The following is a 27,432-nucleotide window of genomic DNA, read 5'->3' as shown; positions in this document are numbered from 1 at the left end:
ACTCAGCCCTGGCCATGCCAACTACACCAGAGGTATATGAAGCATCAAGAAGCCACTGTCCCTTCTAATGCCTTCCCTGAGCCAAGGCCCATCAGGGACAGCCCCGGTACCGCAGAACCCATCCTGTGGAGGCAAGTGCCCATCTTGGGCAAGCTGACAGTGCTGGAGAGATACTGCCCAGCATCTCGCTCATCCTCTTGGGGCTCCTCTCCCCGCTGATAGCAGTCCTAACACCAATCCCAATCCCTCGACAGCGCACTCCACGAGATCGCAAGCCTCTTCAGCGGCATTCCTGGCTCCAGTCCCGATCCTGGGCAGTGACCTGGTCTTCTGTCCACACGCTCACCGTGCACTATACCATCACTCAGCAGGCCAGACATGATGCAGCTTTTGGTACAGCAGAGTCCAGTCTGTCTGAGCAAAACGCCAGTCCCACCTGTTGACTGATTGCTTGGGAATCACCATGTCAATCATCATGGAATGGACATGAGCAAGCACTTGAAGAAGAAAGAAGAGTTACCTGCCTCTCGTAACAGCTGTTCTTCGAGGTGTGTTGCTCATGTTCATTCCAAGACCCACCCGCCTGCCCCCTGTCAGAGTTCCGGCAAGAAACAACCGAGGAGGAAGTGGGTCGGCAGGTCATAGAATATCAGAGTTGGAAGGGATCTCAGGAGGTCATCTAGTCCAACCCTCTGCTCAAAGCAGGACCAATCCCCAACTAAATCATCCCAACCAGCTCCCTATGTGCCATGAAGGTGCTGCTCCAGGGGCACCAGAGTCAACCCAACGGATACCACTGGGGAAAAACTTCCAGCGATGGTGCACACAATGTGCACAACTATATTGGAATGGATCTGAGCAACACGTCTCAAAGAACAACTGTTACAGAAAGGTTAGGAACTGGTTTTTACAGCATTATCACGGAGCTGGGATGCAGGGTTGCAGCATTGTCATAGCACTCTGTTCCAGTCTGTAATGCAGTATTGCAGCAATCTCGTGTAGCCTTGTTGGGGTCTGTGATCAGTGTTGCAGCACTGTCATAGAGCTGTGATGTGGGGCTAAGATGCAGTGTTAGAGCACTCCTTGTGTTTGGGTCTGGGATGCTGTGTTATAGCACTGTCATTGAGCTGTGTGTGGTTGGGGTGCAGTGTCACAGCACTGTCATGGAGCTGTGTTGGGGTCTGTGATGCAGTGTTTCAGCATTGTCATGGAGCTGTGTTTGTGGCTGGGGTGCAGTGTGGCAATACTGTCATTGAGCTGTGTGTGGTTGGGGTGCAGTGTGGCAATACTGTCATGGAGCTGTGTTTGTGGCTGGGGTGCAGTGTCACAGCACTGTCACGGAGCTGTGTTGGGGTCTGTGATGCAGTGTTTCAGCATTGTCATGGAGCTGTCTTTGTGGCTGGGGTGCAGTGTCACAGCACTGTCATGGAGCTGTGTTGGGGTCTGTGATGCAGTGTTTCAGCCCGGTCATGGAGCTGTGTTTGTGGCTGGGTCACAGCACCGTCATGGAGCTCTGCTGAGGGCTGTGATGTAGTATTGCAGCACTATCATAGAGGTGTGTTGGGAGCTGTTGTGCGTGGTACAGCAGTAAAGGTCATGCAGTTTTGTTGGATTTTCTGATGCACTGTTGCAGCACTATCATGGAGGTGCGTTGTGGGCTGGGATGCAGTGCTAGAGCAGTATCATTGAGCTGTGTTGGGGATTAGGGTGCAGGTTTGCAGCACCATTGTGGAGCTGTGTTGGGCTGATGCTGTGTTGCACCACTGTCATGCGGGTGTGTTCAGGAGCTGGGATCGGGGCCAGCTTCAGACACCAGCCTACCAAGCACGTGCTTGCAGTGGCACCTTGGGACGGGGCGGCACTCGGGGTTTGTTTTTGTTTTTTATTTTGGTTCTGCTGGGCGGTGCTGGGGGAAGGCAGAGCTTGGGAGGCGTGGCGCCATGCTGGGGGGGCAGGGACTTGGGCAGTGCGGCGCTTGGCGGGGGCGGGCTTAAGCGGCACAGCACTCGGGGGGGCAGGGACTTGGGCAGCACGACGCTTGGGGGGGCGGGGACTTGGGCAGCGCGACACAATGCTAGGGGCTGGGATGGCGCGACGTGATACTCAGGGGGGCGGGGACTTGGGCGGCGCAGTGCGGTGCTTGGGAGGGGCAGGGACTTGGGCAGCGTGACACGACGCTTGGGGGCGACTTGGGCGATGTGACGCTCAGGGGCTGGGACAATGTGACGCGATGCTCAGGGGGCGGGGACTTGGGCGAAGCGATGCTCGGCTGGGGCGACACGACACTTGGGGGGGGCGGGGGCTGGGGCGGCGCAATGCGACACTCGGGGGGCGGGGACTTGAGCGACGCGACACTCGGGGGCGGGGACTTGGGCGGCACAGTGCGGTGCTCGGGAGGGGCAGGGACTTGGGCGGCGCGACACGACGCTTGCGGGAGACTTGGGCGATGCGACACTTGGGGGCTGGGACAATGTGATGCAATGCTCGGGGGGCGGGGACTTGGGCGAAGTGATGTTCGGCTGGAGCGACGCGACACGACACTTGGGGGGGGCGGGGGCTGGGGCGGCGCAACGCGACACTCGGGGAGCGGGGACTTGAGCGACGCGACACTCGGGGGGCAGGGACTTGGGCGGCGCAGTGCGGTGCTCGGGAGGGTCAGGGACTTGGGCGGCGCGACACGACGCTTGCGGGGGACTTGGGCGATGCGACACTTGGGGGCTGGGACAATGTGACACAATGCTCGGGGGGCGGGGACTTGGGCGACGTGACACTTGGGGGGCGGCGCTCTTTGTTTTCACTTGGGGTGGCAAAAATGTTAGAACCAGCCCTGGCTGGGATGCAGAATTGCTGCACTGTTGTGGAGCTGCATTGCAGTCTGGGGTGCAGCCTTGATGGGTTCCCCCCAGGGTGCCACCTGGAACTGGGGTACCACTGAGCCCCCTGACCCACCAGCCAGGGCTCCCTTTGTACTCTGTGGCTGTAAGCAGCCTGCTAAGCCCTTGCCCAGGTAGGGACACACCCAGCTGCAGTACACACAGACGCTGCGATCAGCTCTGCATGGGGAGGCTCAGCTAAGGAACTACCCCGCTGCTCAAGTGCACAAACCCCTCTGGAGTGTAAACCCAAAATGACACCATCTCGTGCTGCACAGGGAACTGTACAGTGTAAGCTCCTGAAATTCATCCCCTCCCTCAATGTGGAGAGAGAATATAAAGCAGCTTTTGCCCCAAGTTATGACTCCCACACACTGGTGTGTGATAAAGCAAAAACTAGTTTATTAACTACAAAAGTTAGATTGTAAGTGGTTATAAGGTATAGCAAACAGATCAAAGCAGGTTGCCTAGCAAATAAACGAAGACACAATCTAAGCTTAATATACTAAAGAGATTGGATATGAGTAGCAAATTCTCCCCCTAAATGATGATTCAAGCAGGCTGCAGAGATTCTTAAGGGGCCAGCTGCACTTGCTTACAGCTTAAAAACTGGAGATGTTCCTTTCACTAGCTAAAAAGTCCTTCAGCCTGGGTCCAGCACTTCCCCCAGTTCACTCCTTGTTCCGCGGGTGTTTTCAGGAGTCTTCGCTGGGTGGGGAGTCACTGAAGAACCCCCATGATACCGCTCCCCTGCCTTATGTAGCTTTTGTGTACTGCGCACGGAAACCATTTGTCTTCAAGCTTCACTCCCACGCCAGTCAATGGAAAAATACTGGTATTCTTCTTCGAGTGCTTGCTCATATCCATTCCAGTTAGGTGTGCGCGCGCCGCGTGCACGTTCGTCGGAGACTTTTTACCCTAGCAACACTCGCTGGGCCAGCAGGTCGCCCCCTGGAGTGGCGCCGGCATGGCACCCGATATATACCCCTGCTGGCCCGCCCGCTCCTCAGTTCCTTCTTACCGCCCGTTTCGGTCGTTGGAACTGTGGAGCACGCCTAGCCGTTCTCCACCTCCCTAGCTTTTCACTCTTCTGTAGTTTAGTGTATATAGTTTAGTTATTATAGTGTTAGTTGTAGTTATATAGTTAAGTAAGTATAGTCGTAAATAGTTATACTGAGGATCGGGGGTTCGCCCCGTTTCCTCCCCGCGGTGCCGGGGCCCATGCCCGGTTTACCCGGCTTTAAGCCTTGTGCGGCCTGTCATCGGCCGATGCCAACAGGAGACCCGCACGACTCCTGTCTGAGGTGCCTAGGCGAGTCCCACCTTGTGGACAAGTGTCGGATCTGCAAGGCATTCAAACCCCGAACTAAGAAAGAGCGGGACAGTCACCTGAAGCAGATCCTGATGGAGGCAGCGCTGACTCCCCCACCGTCGGCACCGGGACCAAGTGTCGCTTCCGCTCCGGACCGCCCAGCGCCGGTGAGGGCTCCAACTTCCCGCTCGGCACCGGCCCGGCACCCTAGCCGGCACCGCTCCCTCTCCCCGAGGAGCAAAAAGCACAGGGCTCCTGCGGTGCCTGCAACTGCACCACAGTCAGAGCGTGGCTCAAAATCTGACCGCCCGGCACCGTCATCTGCCGCGGTACCGAGCGTCGCCGCACCGTCGACTCCGGCCCCTCAGAGGCCGTTGAGTCCGGTGCCATTCAGCTCCCCGGTGAGGACAGGGGTCGAGCTCGTCGCAACCTCCACGCCGGAGACCTTCTCAGCGGCACGCGACATCATTGCGTTGACAGAGCCCGAGCTGCCCCAACCCCCGGCACCGCCGGTGCGGGTTATACAATCGCTGGGCAAGCCCGCCATGGTACGGCCGCATTCGCCAGGCACTACCGAGCAGCGGTCCCGATCTAAATCGAGGGACCACTCACAGCGTCGCCGCTCGAGATCTAGACGCCGCTCGCAGTCCCGGGACCGCTACCTGCGGCACCGGTCGTACTCGCGGCACCGTTCGAGATCCAGGTCGCCGTCGTACTACTCTCGGCACCGGTCTAGATCGCGGCACCGACGTTCATACCGCAGCCGATCCCGGCACGGCAGCGGCCGGCACCGGTCGACCTCCCGGCACCGAGCCGGTAGCAGGTCCCGGTCTAGATCACGGTACCGCCATGACTCCCGGTACCATTCACCGGCACCGCGCAGCGAAGTCGGGATGCGCAGAGGCCTGCCACAGTCATCGGCGGCTCCTCCCTGGCCTTCGAGGCACTCGTCCGCTTCGTCCCATATGGACAGCGCCTCTTACGGGGGTTCAGATGTGCACGCCCACACGGACCAGGGTCCACCTCAATGGTCCTTTTGGACACCCTGGGCATACCACCAAGCCCAGGGCGAATCTTCAGGTCAAGCTCGCTCCAACCCACCGGAGCGTCATGCACCAGAGGCCACAATCAGTCGGGCCCCCTCCCCCCCCACAGGTACGGAGGAAGACCCCACGGATACCATGGGGCAGCAGGATTCCCGGGAAACGGAGGCCCCTCTGCACGAGGCTTCAGTGCAAGAACCGCTTCTCCCTGGGGTGTCTTCGTCCTCGTCCCCGGATGAGGCGGTAGCGGGCTCGTCTTCATCAGGGCCCCCGCCGATCGATCTCCAGGCACATCAGGACCTGTTGAGGCAAGTGGCCCAAAACATAAACCTTCCTGTAGAGGAAGTCCCGGAAGTAGAGGATCCGGTAGTAAGCATCCTCTCGGCGGAGGCACCGACCAGGGTAGCCCTCCCCTTCATTAAGTCGATCCAGGCAAAGGCGGACACCATCTGGCAGTCTCCGGCCTCCATTCCATCCACTGCCCGAGGCGTGGAAAGGAAGTATATGGTACCATCCAAGGGGTATGAGTACCTCTACGTACACCCCGCTCCCTGCTCCTTGGTGGTACAGTCAGTCAATGACCGGGAACGCCACGGCCAACAGGCTCCTACTCCAAAATCCAGGGAAGCCAGACGCATGGACTTGCTGGGACGTAAAATTTATTCTGCTGGAGGCCTTCAGCTCCGTGTGGCGAACCAGCAGGCCCTCCTGAGCCGTTACAGCCACAACACCTGGGAGGCTGTCGGCAAATTTGCAGAGCTGCTCCCTCAGGACTCACGCCAGGAATTTTCATCTCTCCTGGAAGAGGGCAGGAGGGTCGCCAGAACCTCGCTACAGGCGTCCTTAGATGCCGCAGATTCAGCAGCGAGGACTCTGGCATCGGGCGTAGCCATGCGCCGTATATCGTGGCTGCAGTCTTCCGGACTACCACCGGAGCTGCAATACACGATCCAGGACCTGCCATTCGACCAGCAGGGTCTCTTCTCTGAAAAGACGGACCCCAGGCTACAGAGGCTAAAGGATAACCGGGTCATCATGCGTTCTCTGGGAATGCACATGCCCCAGACTCAGAGAAGGCCATTCCGCCCCTACCATCAGCGCACTTACCCCCCGCCTCGCCCCAGACAAGACTTCAACCGGAGGCGAGGCCGGCCAAATCGCAGGCGACAGTCAGGTCCTCAAAGGGGTAACACTTCCGGGTCCGAGAAGCCACCGCAGGGACCCAAGGCGAACTTTTGAAGGTGCGCCCGAGAGCAGCTTACCAATCCCCTCTCTGGATCCACTCCATTTCCGCAACCGCCTCCGCCACTTCCTACCGTCTTGGTCCCAGCTGACTTCGGATCGTTGGGTCCTGAGCACGGTGCAGTTTGGTTACCATCTTCAGTTTGTTTCTCCACCCCTCTCCCATCCTCCCTCCTCATCCCTCTTCAGGGACCCCTCTCACGAGCAACTTATTGTCCAGGAGGTTCACAAGCTCCTGTCCATTGGGGCTATAGAGGAAGTGCCAAGGGAGCTAAGGGGCAAGGGGTTTTATTCCCGGTACTTCTTAATCCCCAAATCAAAAGGGGGCCTACGACCTATCCTGGACCTGCGCGGCCTGAACAAATTCATCAAAAAGTTCAAGTTCCGCATGGTAACATTAGGAACCATCATTCCTTCCCTGGATTCAGGAGATTGGTACGCCGCTCTCGACATGAAGGATGCGTACTTCCACATTGCGATCTTCCCCCCGCACAGACGGTATCTCCGCTTTGTGGTGAATCAGGACCACTACCAGTTCACGGTCCTCCCCTTTGGGCTCTCATCGGCCCCCCGGGTGTTCACCAAATGTATGGCGGTCGTCACTGCTGCCCTGCGTCGTCGTCGTATCCATGTCTTCCCTTACCTCGACGACTGGCTCATCCGAGGCACGTCGGAAGAGCAGGTGACCGGACACATCGCCATCATCACGGAACTGTTTGCGAGCCTAGACCTGACCATCAATCCGGGCAAGTCCACTCTGGTGCCTACGCGGAGCATAGAATTCATTGGGGCAGTGCTGGACTCCAACCTCGCGACAGCCAGCCTCCCCCGGCACCGATTCCAAGCCATAGTGTCCATGGTCACAAGCCTGCGGGCCTTCCCGACCACATCTGCTCGAATGTGCCTCGCTCTCCTGGGGCACATGGCCGCATGCACCTTCATCACCAGACACGCAAGACTCCGCATGCGCCCGTTGCAGACCTGGCTCGCGTCGGTCTATCGACCACGCAGGGATGCCATAGACACAATTGTAACGATTCCACCGAATGTTCTAGGCTCTCTAGGCTGGTGGACAATGCCCTCCCAAGTGTGTGCGGGCCTCCCGTTTCACGCCCCACAGCCATCAGCGTCCCTAACAACGGACGCATCATCGCTGGGCTGGGGAGCGCACCTGGGGACCCTGCGTACACAGGGCCTGTGGTCACAGAGAGAGTTGACTCTTCACATCAATGTGCGAGAGCTACGGGCCGTTCGCCTAGCATGCCAGGCATTCCAACGCCATTTGCACGGTCGTTGTGTTGCGGTATCCACGGACAACACAACGGCCATGTATTACATCAACAAGCAGGGCGGGACTCGTTCCTCCCCGCTGTGTCAGGAAGCAATACGTCTGTGGGACTTTTGCATAGCCCACTCTATTCATCTAGTGGCCTCCTTTCTCCCGGGAGAGCGGAACACCCTGGCGGATCACCTGAGCAGATTCTTCCTGTCCCACGAATGGTCCATCCGTCCGGACGTCCTCTGTCATTTTCCAGAGGTGGGGGTTTTCCCAGATAGACCTGTTCGCCTCCAGATCGAACAGGAAATGCCAGGTGTTCTGCTCTCTGCAGGGCCGCTCCCCGGGCTCCCTGTCGGACGCATTTCTCATACCGTGGACAGGTTGCCTTTGCTACACCTTCCCACCATTCGCTCTCGTCCATCGAGTCCTGATCAAGGTCCGGAGAGACAAGGCCCGCCTCATCCTGATCGCTCCGGTGTGGCCGCGGCAGCCTTGGTACACCATGCTGCTCGATCTCTCCCTGGCAAATCCGATTGCCCTACCTCTTTGGCCGGACATGATCACGCAGGACTTCGGCAGGATGCGCCATCCGGATCTACAGTCCCTCCATCTGTCTGCATGGCTCCTGGCTGGTTAAGCCAAGCCGAGTTGCGCTGTTCCGATGCAGTATAACAAGTGTTGTTGGGCAGCAGGAAGCCTTCCATGCGTTCCACCTACCTAGCAAAATGGAAACGCTTCTGCTGCTGGTGCAGTCAGCACGGCCACGATCCACTCGCCGTACTAGTCCCCACTATCTTGAACTACGTGTGGTCTCTCAAGCAGCACGGCTTGGCGATCTCCTCTCTGCGCGTCCACCTCGCGGCTATATCCACTTTCCACCCAGGCGAGGCTGGCAAGTCCGTCTTTTCTCACCCAATGGTGTCCAGATTTATCAAAGGCCTGGAGCGGCTCTACCCCCAGGTCAGACGGCCTACCCCTACTTGGGACCTGAACCTGGTTCTAACCAGGCTCATGGCGCCCCCCTTCGAGCCCTTAGCCACATGCTCGCTGCTGTACCTATCCTGGAAGGTGGCCTTCCTAGTTGCTATTACATCGGCCCGGCGAGTCTCAGAGCTTCGGGCTCTGACCGTGGACCCTCCGTATACGGTGTTCCATAAGGACAAGGTACAGCTGCGACCGCACCCGGCGTTCCTCCCTAAGGCCGTTTCCGCCTTCCATATTAACCAAGACGTCTTCCTGCCAGTCTTTTACCCAAAGCCGCATTCATCCCGAAGAGAGCAACAGCTCCACTCCTTGGACGTCCGAAGAGCTCTTGCGTTCTACATTGAGAGAACAAAATCCTTCCGGCGTTCACCACAATTGTTTGTGGCAGTAGCAGAGCGCATGAGAGGCATGGCAATCTCCTCCCAGCGTATCGCATCCTGGGTCACGTCCTGCATCAGGACATGTTACGACTTGGCCAGTGTGCCAACGGAACCCCTGACCGCCCATTCTACCAGGGCTCAGGCTTCCTCGGCCGCGTTTTTGGCTCATGTCCCCATACAGGAAATCTGCCGTGCGGCCACATGGTCTTCTGTGCACACCTTTGCATCACACTATGCGCTGGTACAGCAAGCTAGAGACGATGCCGCTTTTGGCGCAGCGGTTTTGCAGTCCGCAACGTCTCGCTCCGACCCCACCGCCTAGGTAAGGCTTGGGAATCACCTAACTGGAATGGATATGAGCAAGCACTCCATTCCACACCCGCCCTCCTTCCCCACTGTCGGAGTAGCCGGCAAGAAGGAACTGAGGAGCGGGCGGGCCAGCAGGGGTATATATCGGGTGCCATGCCGGCGCCACTCCAGGGGGCGACCTGCTGGCCCACCGAGTGTTGCTAGGGTAAAAATCTCCGACGAACGTGCACGCGGCACGCGCACACCTAACTGGAATGGATATGAGCAACACATCTCGAAGAACAACAGTTACAAAGGTGAGTAACTGTCTTTTCCAACATGGGGGTCTAGTACCAGATGACCTGGTCACATGACCCTGTGGGGTCCTAGCAGCCATGAGCCAGAGGCTGTTTACAGCGCCTGGTGGGAGATAAGCTTTTCCTAAGACCTGTTGTTTTCTCCTAATGGCCCTTTAACCTGAATGGGCCCTTCCCAGCCAGCCATCTGGACTGAGTGCATTCTGCCTAGTGAGCGTTCCCCAGGGGTGAACACATTTGTAACAGATGCAGAGACAATATTCCTAACTTCAGATACAGAACTGATACACGCATACAAATAGGATAAGCACATTCAGTAAATCAGAACCTTTCCAGTGATATCTCACATGACCCATCTTGCATAAAACACATCGTAGTTGTGCCATAATCATATCCTGGTAAGATCTCTCTGAAGAAGATGAGGTGCAGTGTCGCATCTCCCCCCTTAGATTCCTGCCGGAGGGTTGGTCACTGACAAAGCGAAAGCAGTGTGCCTAATATCCTCTTTAGGTTTTGGTTGTACAACTCCCAAGTGTTCCCAAACATTGCAGTGTTCTCCGCAGGCATTTTTCCAAGGTTCTGTGCTTCCTTTTCCAGGTTGCCTGAAAACATTCTTGTGTGTCGGATTGTTAACATAATGCAAATATCCATATATTTTAGAGTGTAGGTGTCTTGGCATTCAGCCACCAATGTCATGAGGTGATGTGCCTCAGTTTCCCCTTCCACACAGCAGTCAAAGTTTGTCATGCTTTTTCTGCTGTGCCAAGCCCTAAGCCTGTCTTCAGGCACTAGCTGAGAAACAGTATTCTTAGAGGACTTCCTTGTTACCACTCCTACCATCTTTAATTTTTTTCCCCAAAAATCATGCATGTTACACATTTTTAAAGGATTTATCATCAGCACCAAATTCTTTGTCATGACCAACAGACTGTGTATTATGAAACTTAACAGTACCAGCAAATTGGCGGCATTTCCAAGTATGTTTATCATACCACGCCTTCCGTTCAGACCGTCTGCTTTGTTTAGTATTAATGGAGTTTTTAAACTTCTTCCTGAACCAGAGCATGTGTTCAGTCCTGCTCTTTCTTCCCTTGCAGTGTTTTGGCCAGTATCCACCTCAGTAAAGGTTCTTCGAAAATGTATGTCGGAGCACTGTCATTCAGCTGTGTTGGGGGCTGTGATGCAGTGTCGGAGCACTGTCATGCAGCTGTGTTGGGGGCTGTGATGCAGTGTCGGAGCACTGTCATGCAGCTGTGTTGGGGGCTGTGATGCAGTGTCGGAGCACTGTCATGCAGCTGTGTTGGAGGCTATGATGCAATGTTACAGCACTGTCATGGAGCTGTGTTGGGGGCTGTGATGCAGTGTCGGAGCACTGTCATGGAGCTGTGTTGGGGGCTGTGATGCAGTGTCGGAGCACTGTTATGGAGCAGTGCTGAGGGTTGTGATGAAGTTCTGGAGCACTGTCATGGAGCTGTGTTGGGGGCTGTGATGCAGTGTCAGAGCACTGTCATGGAGCTGTGTTGGGGGCTGTGATGCAGTGTCGGAGCACTGTCATGGAGCTGTGTTGGGGGTTGGGATGCAGTGTCGGAGCACTGTCATGCAGTTGTGTTGGGGGTTGTGATGCAGTGTTACAGCACTGTCATGGAGCTGTGTTGGGGGCTGTGATGCGGCGTTGGAGCACTGTCATGGAGCTGTGTTGGGGGCTGTGATGCGGCGTTGGAGCACTGTTGTGGAGGTTTGTTGGGAACTGGGATTCAGGGTTACACCAAAGTCATGAAGCCGTGTTGGGAGCTGCCATGCAGTGTTCCAGCACTGACATGAAGCTGTGTTCAGTGCTTGGATGCAATGTTAAAGCATTGTTGGAGGACTGGGATGCAGTGTTACAACAGTGTCATGCAGCTGTGTTGGGGTTTGTGATGCTGTGTTACAATACTGTCGTGGAGGTTGGAGAGGACTGGGCTGCAGTGTTACAGCACCGCTGTGGAGTGTTTGGCGTGCTGTTATGGAGTGTTGCAGTGTTGTCATGGATTTCTGCAGGTGGCTGGGCTGAAGTGTTGCAACACTTGTGGAGCTGTATAGGCGGCTATGATGCAGTGTTGCTGTGGTGTCATGGAGCTTTATTGGTGGCTGGTCTGCAGTGTTACAGTACTGTCATGTAGCTGTGTTGTGGACCGTGATGCAGTGTTGCAGCACTGTCATGGATCTCTATAAGGGGCTGGGATGCACTGTTGCAGTGCCGTCATGGAGCTGTGTTGGGGGCTGGCATGCAGGACTTGGTGGTGATGCGGGACTTCAACTCCCCAGACATCTGTTGGGAAGATAACACAGCAGGGCACAGATTATCCAACAAGTTCTTGGACTGTATCGGAGACCATGTTTTATTTCAGAAGGTGAAGAAAGCTACCAGGGGAGAGGCTGTTCTAGGTTTGATTTTGACAAATAGGGAGGAACTGGTTGAGAATTGGAAAGTGGAAGGCAGCTTGGGTGGGAGTGATCATGAAATGATAGAGTTCATGATTCTAAGGAATGGTAGGAAGGAGAACAGCATAATAAGACTATGGATATCAAGAAGGCGACTTCAGCAAACTCAGGGAGTTGGTAGGTAAGATCTCATGGGAAACAAGTCTAAGGGTATGTCTGCACTATGAAATTAGGTTGGATTTATAGAAGTCGATTTTATACAATCGATTGTGTGTGTCTCTGCTAAGCGCATTAAGTCGGTGGTGTGTGTCCACAGTACCAAGGCTAGCGTTGACTTTCAGAGTGTTGCACTGTGGGTAGCTATCCTACAGTTACTGCAGTTTCCACCACCTATTGGAATTCTGGGTTGAGCTCCCACTGCCTGATGGGGCAAAAACATTGTCTCGGATGGTTTGGAGTACATGTCATCAGTCACCCCTCCCTCCGTGACAGCAATGGCAGACAATTGTTTCGCACCTTTTTTTCTGCGCAGACGCTATACGACGGCAAGCATGCAGCCCGCTCAGCTCAGCCACCACTGTTGTGTCCTGGGTGCTGCTGGCAGCAGACGGTGCAGTAGGGCTGCAGACCATTGTCACGCTTCTGCTGCCACTCTGCTCTTCTGCGGACGCCATACCATGGCAAGCATGGAGCCCGCTCAGGTCACCGCAGCAGTTATGAGCACCGTAAACACCTTGCACGTTATCCTGCAGTATATGTAGCACCCAGAACCTGCAAAAGTAGACGAGGAGGTGATGGCAACATGGTGACGAGAGTGATGAGGACCCGGACACAGACTTCTCTCTAAGTACGGTCCCTGGCAATTTGGACATCATGGTGGTAATGGGGCAAGTTCATGCCGTGGAACACCGATTTGGGGCCCAGGAAACAAGCACAGACTGGTGGGACCGCATAGTGTTGCAGGTCTGGGATGATTCCCAGTGGCTGCGAAACTTTCACATGTGTAAGGGCGCTTTCATGGAACTTTGTGACTTGCTTTCCCCTGCCCTGAAGCACAAGAATACTAAGATGAGCACAGTCCTCACAGTTCACAAGCGAGTGGCGATAGCCCTGTGGAAGCTTGTAACGCCAGACAGCTACTGGTCAGTCGGGAATCAATTTGGAGTGGGCAAATCTAGTGTGGGGGCTGCTGTGATCCAAGTAGCCAACGCAGTCACTGAGCTGCTGCTGTCAAGGGTAGTGACACTGGAAATGTGCGGGTCATAGTGGATGGCTTTGCTGCAATTGGATTCCCTAACTGTGGTGGGGCGATAGACAGAACGCATATCCCTGTCTTGGGACCGGACCACCTTGGCAGCCAGTACATAAACTGAAAGGGGTACTTTTCAGTGGTGCTGCAAGCACTGGTGGATCACAAGGGACGTTTCACCAGCATCAACGTGGGATGGCCAGGAAAGGTACATGATGCTCGCATCTTCAGGAACTCTGGTCTGTCTGAACGGCTGCAGCAAGGGACTTACTTTCCAGACCAGAAGATAACCGTTGGGGATGTTGAAATGCCTATAGTTATCCTTGGGGACCCAGCCTACCCCTCAATACCATGGCTCATGAAGCCATACACAGGCACCCTGGACAGTAGTCAAGAGCTGTTCAACTATAGGCTGAGCAAGTGCAGAATGGTGGTAGAATGTGCATTTGGACGTTTAAAAGAGCGCTGGTGCAGTTTACTGACTCAGTTAGACCTCAGCTAAACCAATATTCCCATCTTTATTACTGCTTGCTGTGCTTTCCACAATATCTGTGAGAGTAAGGGGGAGACGTTTATGGCGGGGTGGGAGGTTGAGGAAAATCGCCTGGTCGCTGATTACATGCAGCCCGACTCCAGGGCAGTTAGAAGAGCACAGCAGGGTGTGCTGCGCATCAGAGAAGCTCTGAAAACCAGTTTCATGACTGGCCAGGCTACGGTGTGAAAGTTCTGTTTGCTTCTCCTTGCTGAAAACCCATCCCCTTTGTTCACTCTACTTCCCTGTAAGCCAACCACCCTCTCCTCCCCCCTTCGATCACCACTTGCAGTGGCAATAAAGTCGTTGTTTCAAATTCGTGCATTCTTTATTAATTAGTCACAGAAATAGGGGGATAACTGCCAAGGTAGCCCGGGAGGGGTGGTGGAGGCAGGAAGCACCAGTTAGGGTGATGAAGGAGGGGAGAAGGGAAGGAGAAGGCCACACTGCACTTCAAAACTTATTGAATGCCAGCCTTCTGTTGCTTGGGCAGTCCTCTGGGGTGGAGTGGTTGGGTGGCAGGAACCCCCCGTGTTCTTGGGTGTCTGGGTGAGGAGGCTATGGAACTTGGGGAGGAGGGCGGTTGGTTACACAGGGGCTGCAGCGGCGGTCTGTGCTCCTGCTGCCTATCCTGCACCTCAGCCATACTCCGGAGCATATCAGTTTGATCCTCCAGTAGCCTCCGCATTGCATCCTGCCTGCTCTCATCACGCTGCCACCACCGCTCCTCTTGCTCCAGCCATCTATCATCTCGCGCATCTCTCCTGTTCTCACATTCATTTTATGCTTTCCTGCACTCTGACATTGTCTGCCTCCACGCATTCTGCTGGGCTCTTTCAGTGCAGGAGGACTGCATGAGCTCAGAGAACATTTCATCACAAGCGCATTTTTTTCACCTTCTTATCTGTGCTAGCCTCTGGGACAGAGACGACAGGGGGAGTGTTGAAACATTTGCAGCTGTGGGAGGGAAAAAAGGGAGAGTTGGGCTGACCATTTAAAACGGGTTGGCCATGTAAAAGGAGGGACTGTGGTTTTCAGTTTAATGTGCAGTACAAACCCAACTAAACCCTCTCTCATACCCAATTCTCTGGGATGATTGCTTCATTCCTCCCCTCTCCCTCTCCTTCCCCCCCCCCCCCCGGTGGCTAACAGCAGGGATGGTTTCTGTTCAGCCCCAGGCACACAGCCCAGCAGGAACAGCCACCTCTGAATGTCCCCTTAATAAAATTCCCCTGTTTCAACCAGGTAACCATGACTGATATCACTCTCCTGAGGATAACACAGAGAGATAAAGAACGGATGTTGCTTGACTGCATTCCAGTAGCTGTACTGGCCATGAATACATCCCAAGTATTCAGGGCAAATTAATCACTAAACACGCTTGCTTTTAAACCATGTATTATATTTACAAAGGTACACTCACCACAGGTGCCTTCTCCGCCTTTAAGGTCCGGGAGCCCGGGTTGGGAGGGTATTGTCTCCAGGGTGATAAACAGTTCCTGGCTGTCGGGGAGAACGGTTTCTCTGCTTGCCTGCTGTGTGCTATCTTCAACCTCCTCATCATCATTATCTTCCTCATCCCCAAAATCCTCGTCCCTGTTGCGTGAGACTCCCTTGCAGGAGTCCATGTACAGGGGTGGGGTAGTTGTAGGGGCACCCCCTAGAATTGCATGCAGCTCATGTGAAGTGGCATGTCTGGGGGTCTGACCCGGAACGGCCATTTGCCCCTTTGGTTTTTTGGTAGGCTTTCCTGAGCTCCTTAAGTTTCACGCAGCACTGCTGCGGGTCCCTGTTATAGCCTCTGCCCTTCATGCCCTTGGAGATTTTTTTCAAATATTTTGGCATTTTGTCTTTTGGAGTGGAGTTCTGATTCATCTCCCCATACAGCGATCAGATCCAGTACCTCCCGTTCAGTCCATGCTGGAGCTCTTTTGCAATTCTGAGACTCCATGGTCACCTGTGATGATCAGCTCGCCGCACTGGCCAAACAGGAAATGAAATTCAAAAGTTCACGGGGCTTTTCCTGTCTACCTGGCCAGTGCATCTGAGTTGAGAGCGCTGTCCAGAGCAGTCACAGTGCAGCACTCTGGGATAGCTCCCGGAGGCCAATACCGTCAAATAGTGTCCACACTACCCTCAAATTTGACCCAGCGATGTCTATTTCAGTGCTAATCCCCTCATCGGGGAGGAGTATGGAAATCGATTTTAAGACCCCTTTAAGTCGACTAAAATGGCTTCGTTGTGTGGACAGGTGCAGGGTTAAATCGATCTATTGCTGTTAAACTTGACCTAAACTTGTAGTGTAGACCAGGGCTAAGGGGAAAAACAATAGAAGACAATTGACTGTTTTTGAAAGAGGCATTATTAAGAGCACAAGAGCAGACTATCCCCCTGCATAGGAAAGATAGGAAGTATGGTGCGAGACCACCCTGGCTTAACTGGGAGATCTTCAATGATCTACAAATCAAGAAAGAGTCCTACAAAAAGTGGAAACCAGGTCAAATTACAAAAGATTAATATAAACAATTAACACAAAGACGTAGGGACAAAATTAGAAAGGCCAAGGCACAAAACGAGATCAAACTAGCCAGAGAGATAAAGGGTAACAAGAAAACATTCTGCAAATATATTAAAGCAAGAGGAAGACCAAGGACAGGGTAGGCCTGTTATTCAGTTGTAGGGGAAACAATAACAGGAAATGTGGAAATGGCAGAGGTGCTTAATGACTTGTTTGTTTCGGTTTTCACCAAGAAGGTTGGTGGCGATTGGACGTCTATCGTAGTGAATGCCAGTGAAAATGAGGTAGGATCAGAAGAGGCTAAAATAGGGAAAGAACAAGTCAAAAATTACAAATTAGATGTCTTCGGGGCACCAAGCCCTGATGAAATGCATCCTAGAATACTCAAGGAGCTGACTGAGGAGGTATCTGAGCCATTAGCAATTATCTCTGAGAAGTCATGGAAGACGGGAGAGATTCCATAAGACTGGAAAAGGGCAAATCTAGTGTCCATCTATGAAAAGGGAAATAAGGACAACCTAGGGAATTACAGACCAGTCAGCTTAACTTCTGTACCTGGAAAGATAATGGAGCAAATAATGAAGCAAACAATTTGCAAACATCTAGAAAAGAGGGGAGGGATGGCTCAGTGGTTTGAGCATTGACCTGCTAAACCCAGGGTTGTGAATTCAGTCCTTGAGAGGGCCTCTTAGGGATCTGTGGGGAGTGGTCCTGCTTTGAGCAGGGGGTTGGATTAGATGACCTCCTGCAGTCCCTTCCAACCCTGGTATTCTATTTTGTGATCAGTAACAGTCAGTATGGATTTGTCAAAAACAAATCCTATCAAACCAACCTGATAGCTTTCTTTGACAGGGTAACAAGCCTTGCGGGTGGGGGGAAGTGGTAGGCATGGTCTGTCTTGACTTCAGTAAAGCTTTTGATATTGTTTCACATGACCTTCTCATAAACAAACTAGGGAAATGCAACCTAGATGGAGCTACTATAAGGTGGATGGAAAACTGGTCCCAGAGAGTAGTTATCGGTGGTTCACAGTCAGACTGGAAGGACATAACAGTTGGATCCCACAGGGGTCAGTTCTGGATCCAGTTCTGTTCAATATCTTCATCAATGATTTAGATCAGGGGTAGGCAACCTATGGCACAGATGCTGAAGGCGGCACACGAGCTGCTTTTCAGTGGCACTCCCACTGCCTGGGTCCTGGCTACCAGTCTAGGGGGCTCTGCATTTTAATTTAATTTAAAATGAAGCTTCTTAAACATTTTGAAACATTATTAACTTTACATACAACAATAGTTTAGCTATATATTATAGACTTCTAGAAAGAGACCTTCTAAAAACATTAAAATGTATTACTGGCACACGAAACCTTAAATCAGAGTGAATAAATGAAGACTCAGCCCAGCACTTCTAAAAGGTTGCTGACCCCTGGTTTAGATAATGGCATAGAGAGTATACTTACAAAGTTTGTGGATGATACCCAGCTGGGGGAAAGGGGGGGTTGCGAGCGATTGGAGGATAGGATTATAATTCAAAATAATCTGGACTAACTGGAGAAATGGTCTGATGTAAGTGGGATGAAATTCAACAAGGACAAATGCAAAGTACTCCACTCGGGAAGGAACAATCAGTTGCACACATACAAACTGGGAAATGACTGCCTAGGAAGGATACTGCGGAAAGGGATCTGGGGGTCATAGTGGATCACAAGCTAAATATGGGTCAACAGTGTAACGCTGTTGCAGAAAAAGCGAACATCACTCTGGGCTGTATTAGCAGGAGTGCTGTAAGCAAGACATGAGAAATAATTCTTCTGCTCTACTCCATGCTGATTAGGCCTCAACTGGAGTATTGTGTCCAGTTCTGCGTGCCACATTTCAGGAAAGATGTGGACAAATTAGAGAGACTCCAGAGAAGAGCAACAAAAATGATTAAAGGTCTAGAAAACATGATCTGTGAGGGAAGATTGAAAAAATTGGGCTTGTTTAATCTGGAGAAAAGAAGACTGAGAGGGAACATGATAACAATGTTCAAGTACATAAAAGTTTGTTACAAGGAGGAGGGAGAAGAATTGTTGTTGTTAAGCAATGGGCTTAAATTGCAGCAAGGGAGGTCTAGGTTGGACATTAGAAAAAAGTTCCTAACTGCCAGAGTGGTTAAGCACTGGAATAAATTGCCTAGGGAGGTTGTGGAATCTCCATCATTGGGGATTTTTAAGAGCAGGTTGGACAACACCTGTCAGGGATGGTCTAGATAATACTTAGTCCTGCCAGGAGTGCAGGGGACTGGGCTAGAAGACCTCTGGAGGTCCCTTCCAGTGCTGTGATTCTGTGCAGTATTACAGCAATATCGTGGAGCTGTGTTGGGGGGCTGGAATATAGTGTGTCATGGAGCTGTATTGCCGGCTGTGATGCAGTATGACAGGACTGTCATGGGGCTCTGTTGGGGTTGGGATGCCGTATTGCAGCACTGTCATGGATCTGTGTTTGTGTCTGGGGTGCAGTGTCCTGCAGCTGATTGGGGGCTGGGATGCAGTTTTCAGCACTATCTCAGAAGTGTGTTAGGAAGTGGGATGCTGTGTTGCAGTTGTGTTTTTGGGCTGCAATGCAAAGTGATAGAACTATCATACAGCTGTGTTAGGGGGTTGGTATTTAGTGTTCCAGCACAGTCATGGAGCTCTCCTGGGGGCTGGGCTGCAGTGTTGCTGTGATGTCATGGAGCTGTGTTGGCAGGGTGGGATACAGTGTGACAGCACTGTTGTGGGGCAGTGTTTGGGGGCTGGGATGCAGTCTTACAGGACAGTCATGGAGTTGTGTTGGGTGGCTGGGACGCAGTGTTATAGCACTGTTGTGGAACTATGTTGGGGTGATGCAGTGTTGCAGCACTGTCATGGTGCTGTGTTAGGGATTGTGATGCAGTATTACAGCATGTCACATAGCTGTGTTGCAGCACACTTGTGCTGTGGGCATGTTGTGTTACTTTACTGCTTTTTTTCCTTGTTTACAGTCCAACCCAGTGATGATTGATGCCAAAGAGGTGTCTGCAGCGCACAGGGCCCGGTACTTCTGGGGTAACCTTCCCGGTATGAACAGGTTGGTGAGAGCATGGTGAGAGAACCCCGAGTTTTGGGCCGTTTGCTTCTTGCATGATAGCGGAGCAGGGGCCGGGGGATTGCCAGCATAACTCATGTTAATTGTGCCTCTTCGAACCAGCCTTTGGAGCCCTTCAGCCCCTTAGCAATCAGCCTGTTGCCTATTGTTCAATGCTACTGAAGGCATGAAGGGCCAGGTCACCCTTGCATGCTGGAAGCAGGGCAGCCCCAGGCCGTGAGGGGTGCACGTAATCGGGTTGTAGATTTCACCCCCAGCTGTTTGACCTGTACTCTGCAGAGCAGCCTTTGGGGGTACATGGGAGCTCAGAGCTCCTGATTTCTACCCTGAGCACATTCCCACAAGGAGACAGAGTCCCAGCTCCTCTCCCCACCAGGAATCCTGGCGTGGCTCCCACCTGCCCAGCCCTTTCAGTTCGAGGAACGTTTGTCATGTGTTCCCATGGCCCTCGGCACCTGACTCATTTCATAGGCAGACTGAGAGCCCAGGCCAGGGAGCCAGGACTCCTGGGTTCTCTTCCAGGCTCTGACATCAGCTTCCTCCTTGACCCTTGTCGAGTCCTTTCCCCTTGCGTGCCTCAGTTTCCTCCTGTGTAAGATGAGGGTGAGACTTCAGGCAGCGCAGAGGGGGGCAGATGCGTTGTGTTTGTCAAGTGTGGGGTGATGGCGTTTGTGGTCCATTCTAGCATAGCCAGAGTCAGCCGGGGAGAGGCAGGGAGCATGTCCCTGCAGCAGCAGTGTGATCAGAGGGGTGCGAGTGACTCACCCAGCGGGAGGTTGTAACTGGCTCTCCTGGCTCTGGAGGAGGAAGTGGCAATTCTCCAGATTGGGCCAGGAGTTGCTTTCTCCCCCCCCCCCCTTCCCCATTGCTAATGGATCTGTGCAGGACCCGCCCTGCTTCCTGAGTTCATTGCCAGTCCCAAGCTGCTCTGCCTCCTCCCCCATCCACGGCTAATAGATCTGTCCATGAGCTGCTCCGCCGCCTCCCCCCATTGCTAATGGATTAGTCCACAAGCTGCTTTCTCCTCCCCGCCTCCACTGCTAATGGATCAGTGCACCCCACCCTGGCCCTGATTGACCCAGGGGCTGCACCTGCTTTCTCCCGCCCATTGCTGATGGATCAGTCCAGGAGCTGCTTTCACTTCCCCATGAGCCTCTCTGCTTCTTCCCCCATTGCTTAGGCATCGGTCCACGAGCTGCTGTACCTTCTGCTGCCATGGCTAATGCATCGATCCATGACTTACTCTACCTACGTCCCCATTGCTAATGGATCGCTCCACAAGCTGCTCCCCCTCCCTCATGGGTAATGGATCAGCCCGCGAGCTGCTCCCCCTCCTCCACCCGGGTTACGGATCAGCCCACAAGCTGCACTCCCTGCTGCCATGGGTAACGGCTCTGCCCATAAGCTGCTCCCCCTCTCCCCAAGGGTAATGGATCTGCCCACGAGCTGCCCCCCCCACGCAATGGGTAATGGATCTGCCCACGAGCTGCCCCCCCCCCCTCCCCAAGGGTAATGGATCTGCCCACGAGCTGTCCCCCCACACACAATGGGTAATGGATCTGCCCTCGAGCTGCCCCCCCCCAAGGGTAATGGATCTGCCCATGAGCTGCTCCCCTCCCGCCATGGGTAACGGCTCTGCCTATAAGCTGCTCCCCCTCTCCCCAAGAGTAATGGATCTGCCCATGAGCCCCCCCCACGCAATGGGTAATGGATCCACCCACAAGGCTGCCCGGGGGCAATTATGGGGTGAGTGGGTGGTCAGTGGGACTGTGTGCCTGGGAGCCCTGCACAGCTCTGGACTGTTAGCACTGTCAGCGGGCCCTTGCCTACCCTGCTGCACAGCCAGTCCACGGAGGGGATACAGGCGCCGTGTGCACAGCCAGCCCTTGGAGGGGGTACAGGCGTCCTGCGCGCGGCCAGTCCCCGGAGGGGATACAGGCGCCCTGCGCGCGGCCAGTCCCCGGAGGGGATACAGGCGCCCTGCGTGCGGCCAGTCCCCAGAGGGGGTACAGGCGCTCTGCGCGCGGCCAGTCCCCGGAGGGGATACAGGCGCCTTGCGCGCGGCCAGTCCCCGGAGGGGGTACAGGCGTCCTGCGCGCGGCCAGTCCCCGGAGGGGGTACAGGCGTCCTGCGCGCGGCCAGCCCCCGGAGGGGATACAGGCGCCCTGCGCGTGGCCAGTCCCCGGAGGGGATACAGGCGTCCTGCGTGCGGCCAGCCCCCGGAGGGGATACAGGCGCCCTGCGTGCGGCCAGTCCCCAGAGTGGGTACAGGCGTCCTGCGCGCGGCCAGTCCCCAGAGGGGGTACAGGCGCCCTGCGCGCGGCCAGCCCCCAGAGGGGGTACAGGCGCCCTGCGCGCGGCCAGTCCCCGGAGGGGGTACAGGCGCCCTGCGCGCGGCCAGCCCCCGGAGGGGATACAGGTGCCCTGCGTGCGGCCAGTCCCCAGAGGGGGTACAGGCGTTCTGCGCGCGGCCAGTCCCCGGAGGGGACACAGGCGCTCTGCGCGCGGCCAGCCCCCGGGGGGGATACAGGCGCCGTGTGCGCAGCCAGTCCCCGGGGGGGATACAGGCGCCGTGTGCACAGCCAGCCCTTGGAGGGGGTACAGGCGTCCTGCGCGCGGCCAGCCCCCGGAGGGGATACAGGCACCGTGCGTGCGGCCAGTCCCCGGAGGGGATACAGGCGCCCTGCGCGCGGCCAGCCCCCGGAGGGGGTACAGGCGTCCTGCGCGCGGCCAGCCCCCGGAGGGGATACAGGCGCCCTGCGTGCGGCCAGCCCCCGGAGGGGATACAGGCGCCCTGCGTGCGGCCAGCCCCCGGAGGGGGTACAGGCGCCCTGCGTGCGGCCAGTCCCCGGAGGGGGTACAGGCGTTCTGTGCGCGGCCAGTCCCCGGAGGGGACACAGGCGCTCTGCGCGCGGCCAGCCCCCGGAGGGGATACAGGCGCCGTGTGCGCGGCCAGTCCCTGGAGGGGGTACAGCCAGCCCCCAGAGGGGATACAAGCGCTGTGTGCGCGGCCAGCCCCTGGAGGGGATACAGGCACCCTGTGTGCAGCCAGTCCCCGGAGGGAGTACAGCCAGCCCCCGGAGGGAATACAGGCGGCATGTGCGCAGCCAGTCCCCAGGGGGGATACAGGCTCCGTGTGCGTGGCTAGCCCCCGGAGGAGGTACAGGCGCCGTGTGCATGGACAGCCCCCGCAGGGGATACAGGCGCTGTGTGCGCAGCCAGCCAGCCCCCGGAGGGGATACAGGTGCCGTGTGCATGGCCAGCCCCCGGAGGGGATAACAGGCACCGTGTGTGTGTGGCCAGCCCCCGGAGGGGATACAGGCACCGTGTGTGCGGCCAGTCCCCCTCAGGGAGTACAGGCGCCATGTTTGCGGCCAGTCCCCCTCAGGGAGCACAGGCGCCGTGTGTGTGACCAGCCCCCGGAGGGGATACAGGCGCCTTGTGTGCGACCAGCCCTTGGAGGGGATACAGGCGCCGTGTGCGCGGCCAGCCCCCGGAGGGGATACAGGCGCCGTGTGCGCGGCCAGCCCCCAGAGGGGATACAGGCGCCGTGTGTGCGGCCAGCCCCCCTGAGGGAGTACAGGCGCCGTGTGCGTGGCCAGCCCCTGGAGGGGATACAGGCGCTGTGTGCGTGGCCAGCCCCTGGAGGGGATACAGGCGCCGTGTGCGCGGCCAGCCCCCGGGGGGGATACAGGCGCCGTGTGCGCGGCCAGCCCCCGGGGGGGATACAGGCGCCGTGTGCGCGGCCAGCCCCCGGGGGGGATACAGGCGCCGTGTGCGCGGCCAGCCCCTGGGGGGGATACAGGCGCTGTGTGCGCGGCCAGCCCCCGGGGGGGGATACAGGCGCCGTGTGTGCGGCCAGTCCCCCTCAGGGAGTACAGGCGCCGTGTGTGTGGCCAGCCCCCAGAGGGGATGCAGGCGCGTGTGCGCGGCCAGTCCCCAGAGGAGGTACAGCCAGCCCCCAGAGGGGATACAGGCGCCGTGTGCGCGGCCAGCCCCCAGAGGGGATACAGGCGCTGTGTGCGCGGCCAGCCCCCGGAAGGGATACAGGCGCCGTGTGTGCGGCCAGTTCCCCTCAGGAAGTACAGACGCCGTGTGTGTAGCCAGCCCCCGGAGGGGATACAGGTGCCATGTTTGCGGCCAGTCCCCCTCAGGGAGTACAGGCGCCGTGTGCACGGCCAGCCCCCAGAAGGAATACAGGCGCCGTGTGTGCGGCCAGTCCCCCTCAGGGAGTACAGGCGCCGTGTGCGTGGCCAGTCCCCGGAGGGGATACAGGCGCCATGTGCGCGGCCAGTCCCCGGAGGGGATACAGGCGCCGTGTGCGCGGCCAGTCCCCGGAGGGGATACAGGCGCCATGTGCGCGGCCAGTCCCCGGAGGGGATACAGGCGCATGTGCGCGGCCAATCCCCAGAGGAGGTACAGCCAGCCCCTAGAGGGGGTACAGGCGCCGTGTGCGCGGCCAGCCCCTGGAGGGGCGTACAGGCACCCTGGGTAAGGGGCACGGGTGGGAACCCAGCTCCCCGGTAGGCACACCTGGCAAGTGGCAGCAGAACTGAATGCAGAGCTAATGCCCATTCTCAAGCTCCCCACTTTTTTGTCTCCTAGGCCGTTGGCATCTACAGTGAACGATAAGCTGGAACTTCAGGAGTGCCTGGAGCACGGCAGGATAGCAAAGGTCAGCGTCTGAGCCCCCGTGGGGCAGCCAGGGCCAGGAGGCACTGGAGCGTAGCCCTGGGTGTTGGGCTGTGTCCCGACACAGGACGGCATCAGCCCCTGCACTGAAGTGGGAGGGGGCACGCACTGCACTGTATCGCTTTGGGATTTAGGCCGAGGTGGGGCCATGGCCAATGGGGCAGACCACAGCAGATCCCAGGCAGCCAGTGAGACAGGCAGAGGGGGCCAGACATGGGGCACAATTTGGGAGCGGTTGGGAATCCCTTCATGAGGAGACTGGGTCTGTGACATTTGTGCAGCTCTTGGCAGTAGGGAGAAGGCGCCTGCTTTGGCCCTGTTGGACGTCTGAGAAGGATGCTCAGCTCGCTCCCCAGGGAGCTTGGAGGGGCTGTGCCATTGCTGAAGAAGGGCTGACCCCCCTTCATGTGGGCTCACTTGAGACAGGATCCCTGGTCTGCGCTGTCATGGCCGCGCAGCCACTGCAGCAGGGCGCCAGAGTGTAGCAAGGGGCTGGAGGGGATGCTGGCGATTCCAGACTGGCTGCAGGCAGGACCTAGTGACCAGGAGAGGGGAGCGACAGACTAGCCTAGCTGCTGCCAAGGGACCAGGCCGGATGTGGGAACTCTACCCTCCCCGGAGCCGGCAGAGGATGGGGATAAATGAGAATAATCCATAAAGGTCTGGGCTAGCGAGAGACCTGAGACTGCTCTGAGCAGCCAGGCTCCCTCGGAGCAGCTCTTGGGGGCTGCCCAGCTGGGCCCCCATCTAGGCCATGTTAGCTGGGCAGGGGAGTGGTTTGCTCAGAGCGTTTTGCTTTGTCCTTTCCAGTTCAGCAAAGTGCGAACTATCACCACTCGCTCCAACTCCATCAAGCAGGGCAAGGACCAGCATTTCCCCGTCTTCATGAACGAGAAGGAGGACATCCTATGGTGCACGGAGATGGAGAGGTACTGCTGGCCTGAGGGGGTGGGGCGACTCCCTGGGTTTGCACCGTCTCTGGGCTGAGCTCCCAGGGCGGATGGGCCCCGTCAGCACCGGTAGCCTGGGAAGGGAGGCCTGGGGATGCGTACTGCTCGTCTGCTGGTTGTGCCGGAGGATTGGATGGCTCTGAATGCATCAGGGGAGCTCTGTCGTTAAGGGCCGAGGGGGAGCTGAATCTCAGAGCAGGAGCTCGTTTGTTGGCATGAAGCAAACCAAGTTCTCTTAGCCCGACTGACTCCACCTCGCTCACCCCTCCATGAGTCAAGCTTCATGTCCTTCACCTGCCACTTCTCCAGCGGGCAGCGCAGCCCTGGACGCACACCTGAGCCCCCTCTGCAGTTCTGCTTTGCCCTTTGCGAGCCCGGCTGTCTGTCCAGGTTTTCTCACCGAGCCCGTCACCCGGTGTCTGAGCACCTTCACATTGCACCGACGTGGACCCGAGAAGGTTACCGTCAAGCCCGGATCCTGCCAGCTGCTAAGTGGCTCCAAAAGGAGGATTCCTGTGGCAGGAAATCAGCTAACCTGTGCTCTTCCTGTCCCCTCCTTTCCATGCAGGGTCTTTGGCTTCCCGGTTCATTACACAGATGTCTCCAACATGAGCCGCCTGGCCCGGCAGAGACTGCTAGGCAGATCTTGGAGTGTGCCGGTGATCCGCCATCTCTTTGCTCCCCTGAAGGAATACTTTGCCTGCATTTAAGACACACAGGAACTAGTGAAGTGGAACAAATCAGAAATAAAACCACCCATGAGAAGAGAAGTGAAAATGTGGAACAAGAGAAAAATCAGCACCCAGAAGAGAGAAAGGATTAAACTCGATGGGAATCCACCGCGTCTCCCCAAGCGAAAGGGTTCGGTGTCCTCTCCTGAATTTTCAATGTTCAGCTTTTAGCCTATTTAAAAAAAAACAAAAACCGTTTTTTTTTTTGGTAACCTTTTAATTTTCCGCTCTTTTCTGGATGGGTTTTTCTGTTAGTTTGGTTTCTGCTTCTCGAAGCTGCGAGCGAGGCAAGAGGCTTTCCCGAGCTTGTGAGCAAGCATTGTCGTAGCAGGAGGGCAAAGCCAGCAGGAAACGCTAGCAGAAACCCAAGCCTAGAGAGGGGAACGCGAAAGCAAGGTTCTGTCGGCCTGTCGCTCTGAGCTCGAGTTTTGTCTCTGGTCTGGTGAGCGTAGGAGCACAAAGCAGGGAGTGCTCAGCCTGAGCCTTACTTACTTCTACCAGCACCATCACTGGTGATGCAAAGCAAAACCTACTAGCAGGGAAGCCAAGAACATGCACCACACCACACACTTTTCTACAGTATTTCGGGTGCCTACCACACAGGAAACCTTGAAGAAAGCAGTTCCTAGATGCCGCTGTTACCTCTTGTTTACAGTTTATATATATATGATAGATATGAGAGATAGATAGATATATATATAAAAGGTACTGTTACTACTGTACAACCTGACTTCATAATGGTGCTTTTAAACAGTGGGGTGAGTCAAAACATCAGCTTCCACGTTGCCTTACGTGCCAGGGCTTTCCAGAGAGCTGCGCAGGAGGGGAACCAGTGCAGACTCAGTGCCGGGGGCAGGGGAGGTACTGGTCCCCCGCCCCCGCGGGCAGTGCGGGGGAGGGACGAGAGGCAGTCTCCGTCCCACGTCATGCAATAACCTTTTTATTTTCTAAAAGGAAGGCCCCCCTCCCACGCACTGGGAAGAAGCAGGGAGCTGGTGCTGCCAGCTGGGGCTGCCCCCGCCCGCCCGCCCGCCCGTTGGGGCCAGGGGGAGAGAAAGCCCTCGCCAGAGAATAACAACACACAAACGTACTGGTGCTTTTCTGTGTACGTCGCCTTTGGGTGCTCTTTTCTGAGGGGCTCCCCTCCCCCAGCCCCTGGGCTGGGGTGCAGCACCGGGCAAAGCGATGCTTTGGGTCACCTCCGAATTCACAGGCTGCAGTTTTATACTGAGAAGCTGATGCCATCTTTGATTCTTCTTGTCTCTTTGTTGTAGAATGAAGAACTTGACTGTAGGTTCATGCCGAGGTGGGGAGGAGGGCCGGGCAGATGCCCCCCATTGCTCATCCAGGCCCAGGGGCGTAGGGCAGAGGTCCGGCTGCCCTGTGGGGTGCTCCTGGCCCAGCAGGGAGGCTGGTTCTCTCTTTCTGTGGACGCTGTGAATTCTGTTTCTTTTAGTACTTGATTGAACTGCAGCGGTGCTGTCCCTTCCCACCAGCCACCAGCACACTGCCCC

General features: G+C 56.0%; 1 protein-coding gene across 5 annotated transcripts in view; it reads left to right on the top strand.

The window, feature by feature from the left end:
- Positions 1-26,462, top strand: part of DNMT3A (DNA methyltransferase 3 alpha) — a 282,256-nt gene extending 255,794 nt beyond the window's left edge. For 3 of the 5 annotated variants that reach the window (XM_030555051.1, XM_030555050.1, XM_030555049.1), the window contains 4 exons: positions 19,442-19,527; positions 24,151-24,220; positions 25,048-25,166; positions 25,756-26,462. In XM_030555051.1, the coding sequence (XP_030410911.1) occupies positions 19,442-19,527; positions 24,151-24,220; positions 25,048-25,166; positions 25,756-25,897 (417 nt within the window). In that variant the 3' untranslated portion in view covers positions 25,898-26,462. Of the gene's footprint in view, positions 1-12,671; positions 12,998-19,441; positions 19,543-24,150; positions 24,221-25,047; positions 25,167-25,755 lie in introns of those variants that run through there. The other 2 variants (XM_030555048.1, XM_030555053.1) reach the window with 2 other exon arrangements.
- Positions 26,463-27,432: the final 970 nt, after the last annotated feature.

This window comes from Gopherus evgoodei, chromosome 3 (genome assembly GCF_007399415.2).
Source record: "Gopherus evgoodei ecotype Sinaloan lineage chromosome 3, rGopEvg1_v1.p, whole genome shotgun sequence".
Taxonomy (NCBI): Eukaryota; Metazoa; Chordata; order Testudines; family Testudinidae; genus Gopherus; species Gopherus evgoodei.
The sequence above is the reverse complement of the archived record's forward strand: the minus strand, read 5'-3'. Positions and strand labels throughout refer to the sequence as shown.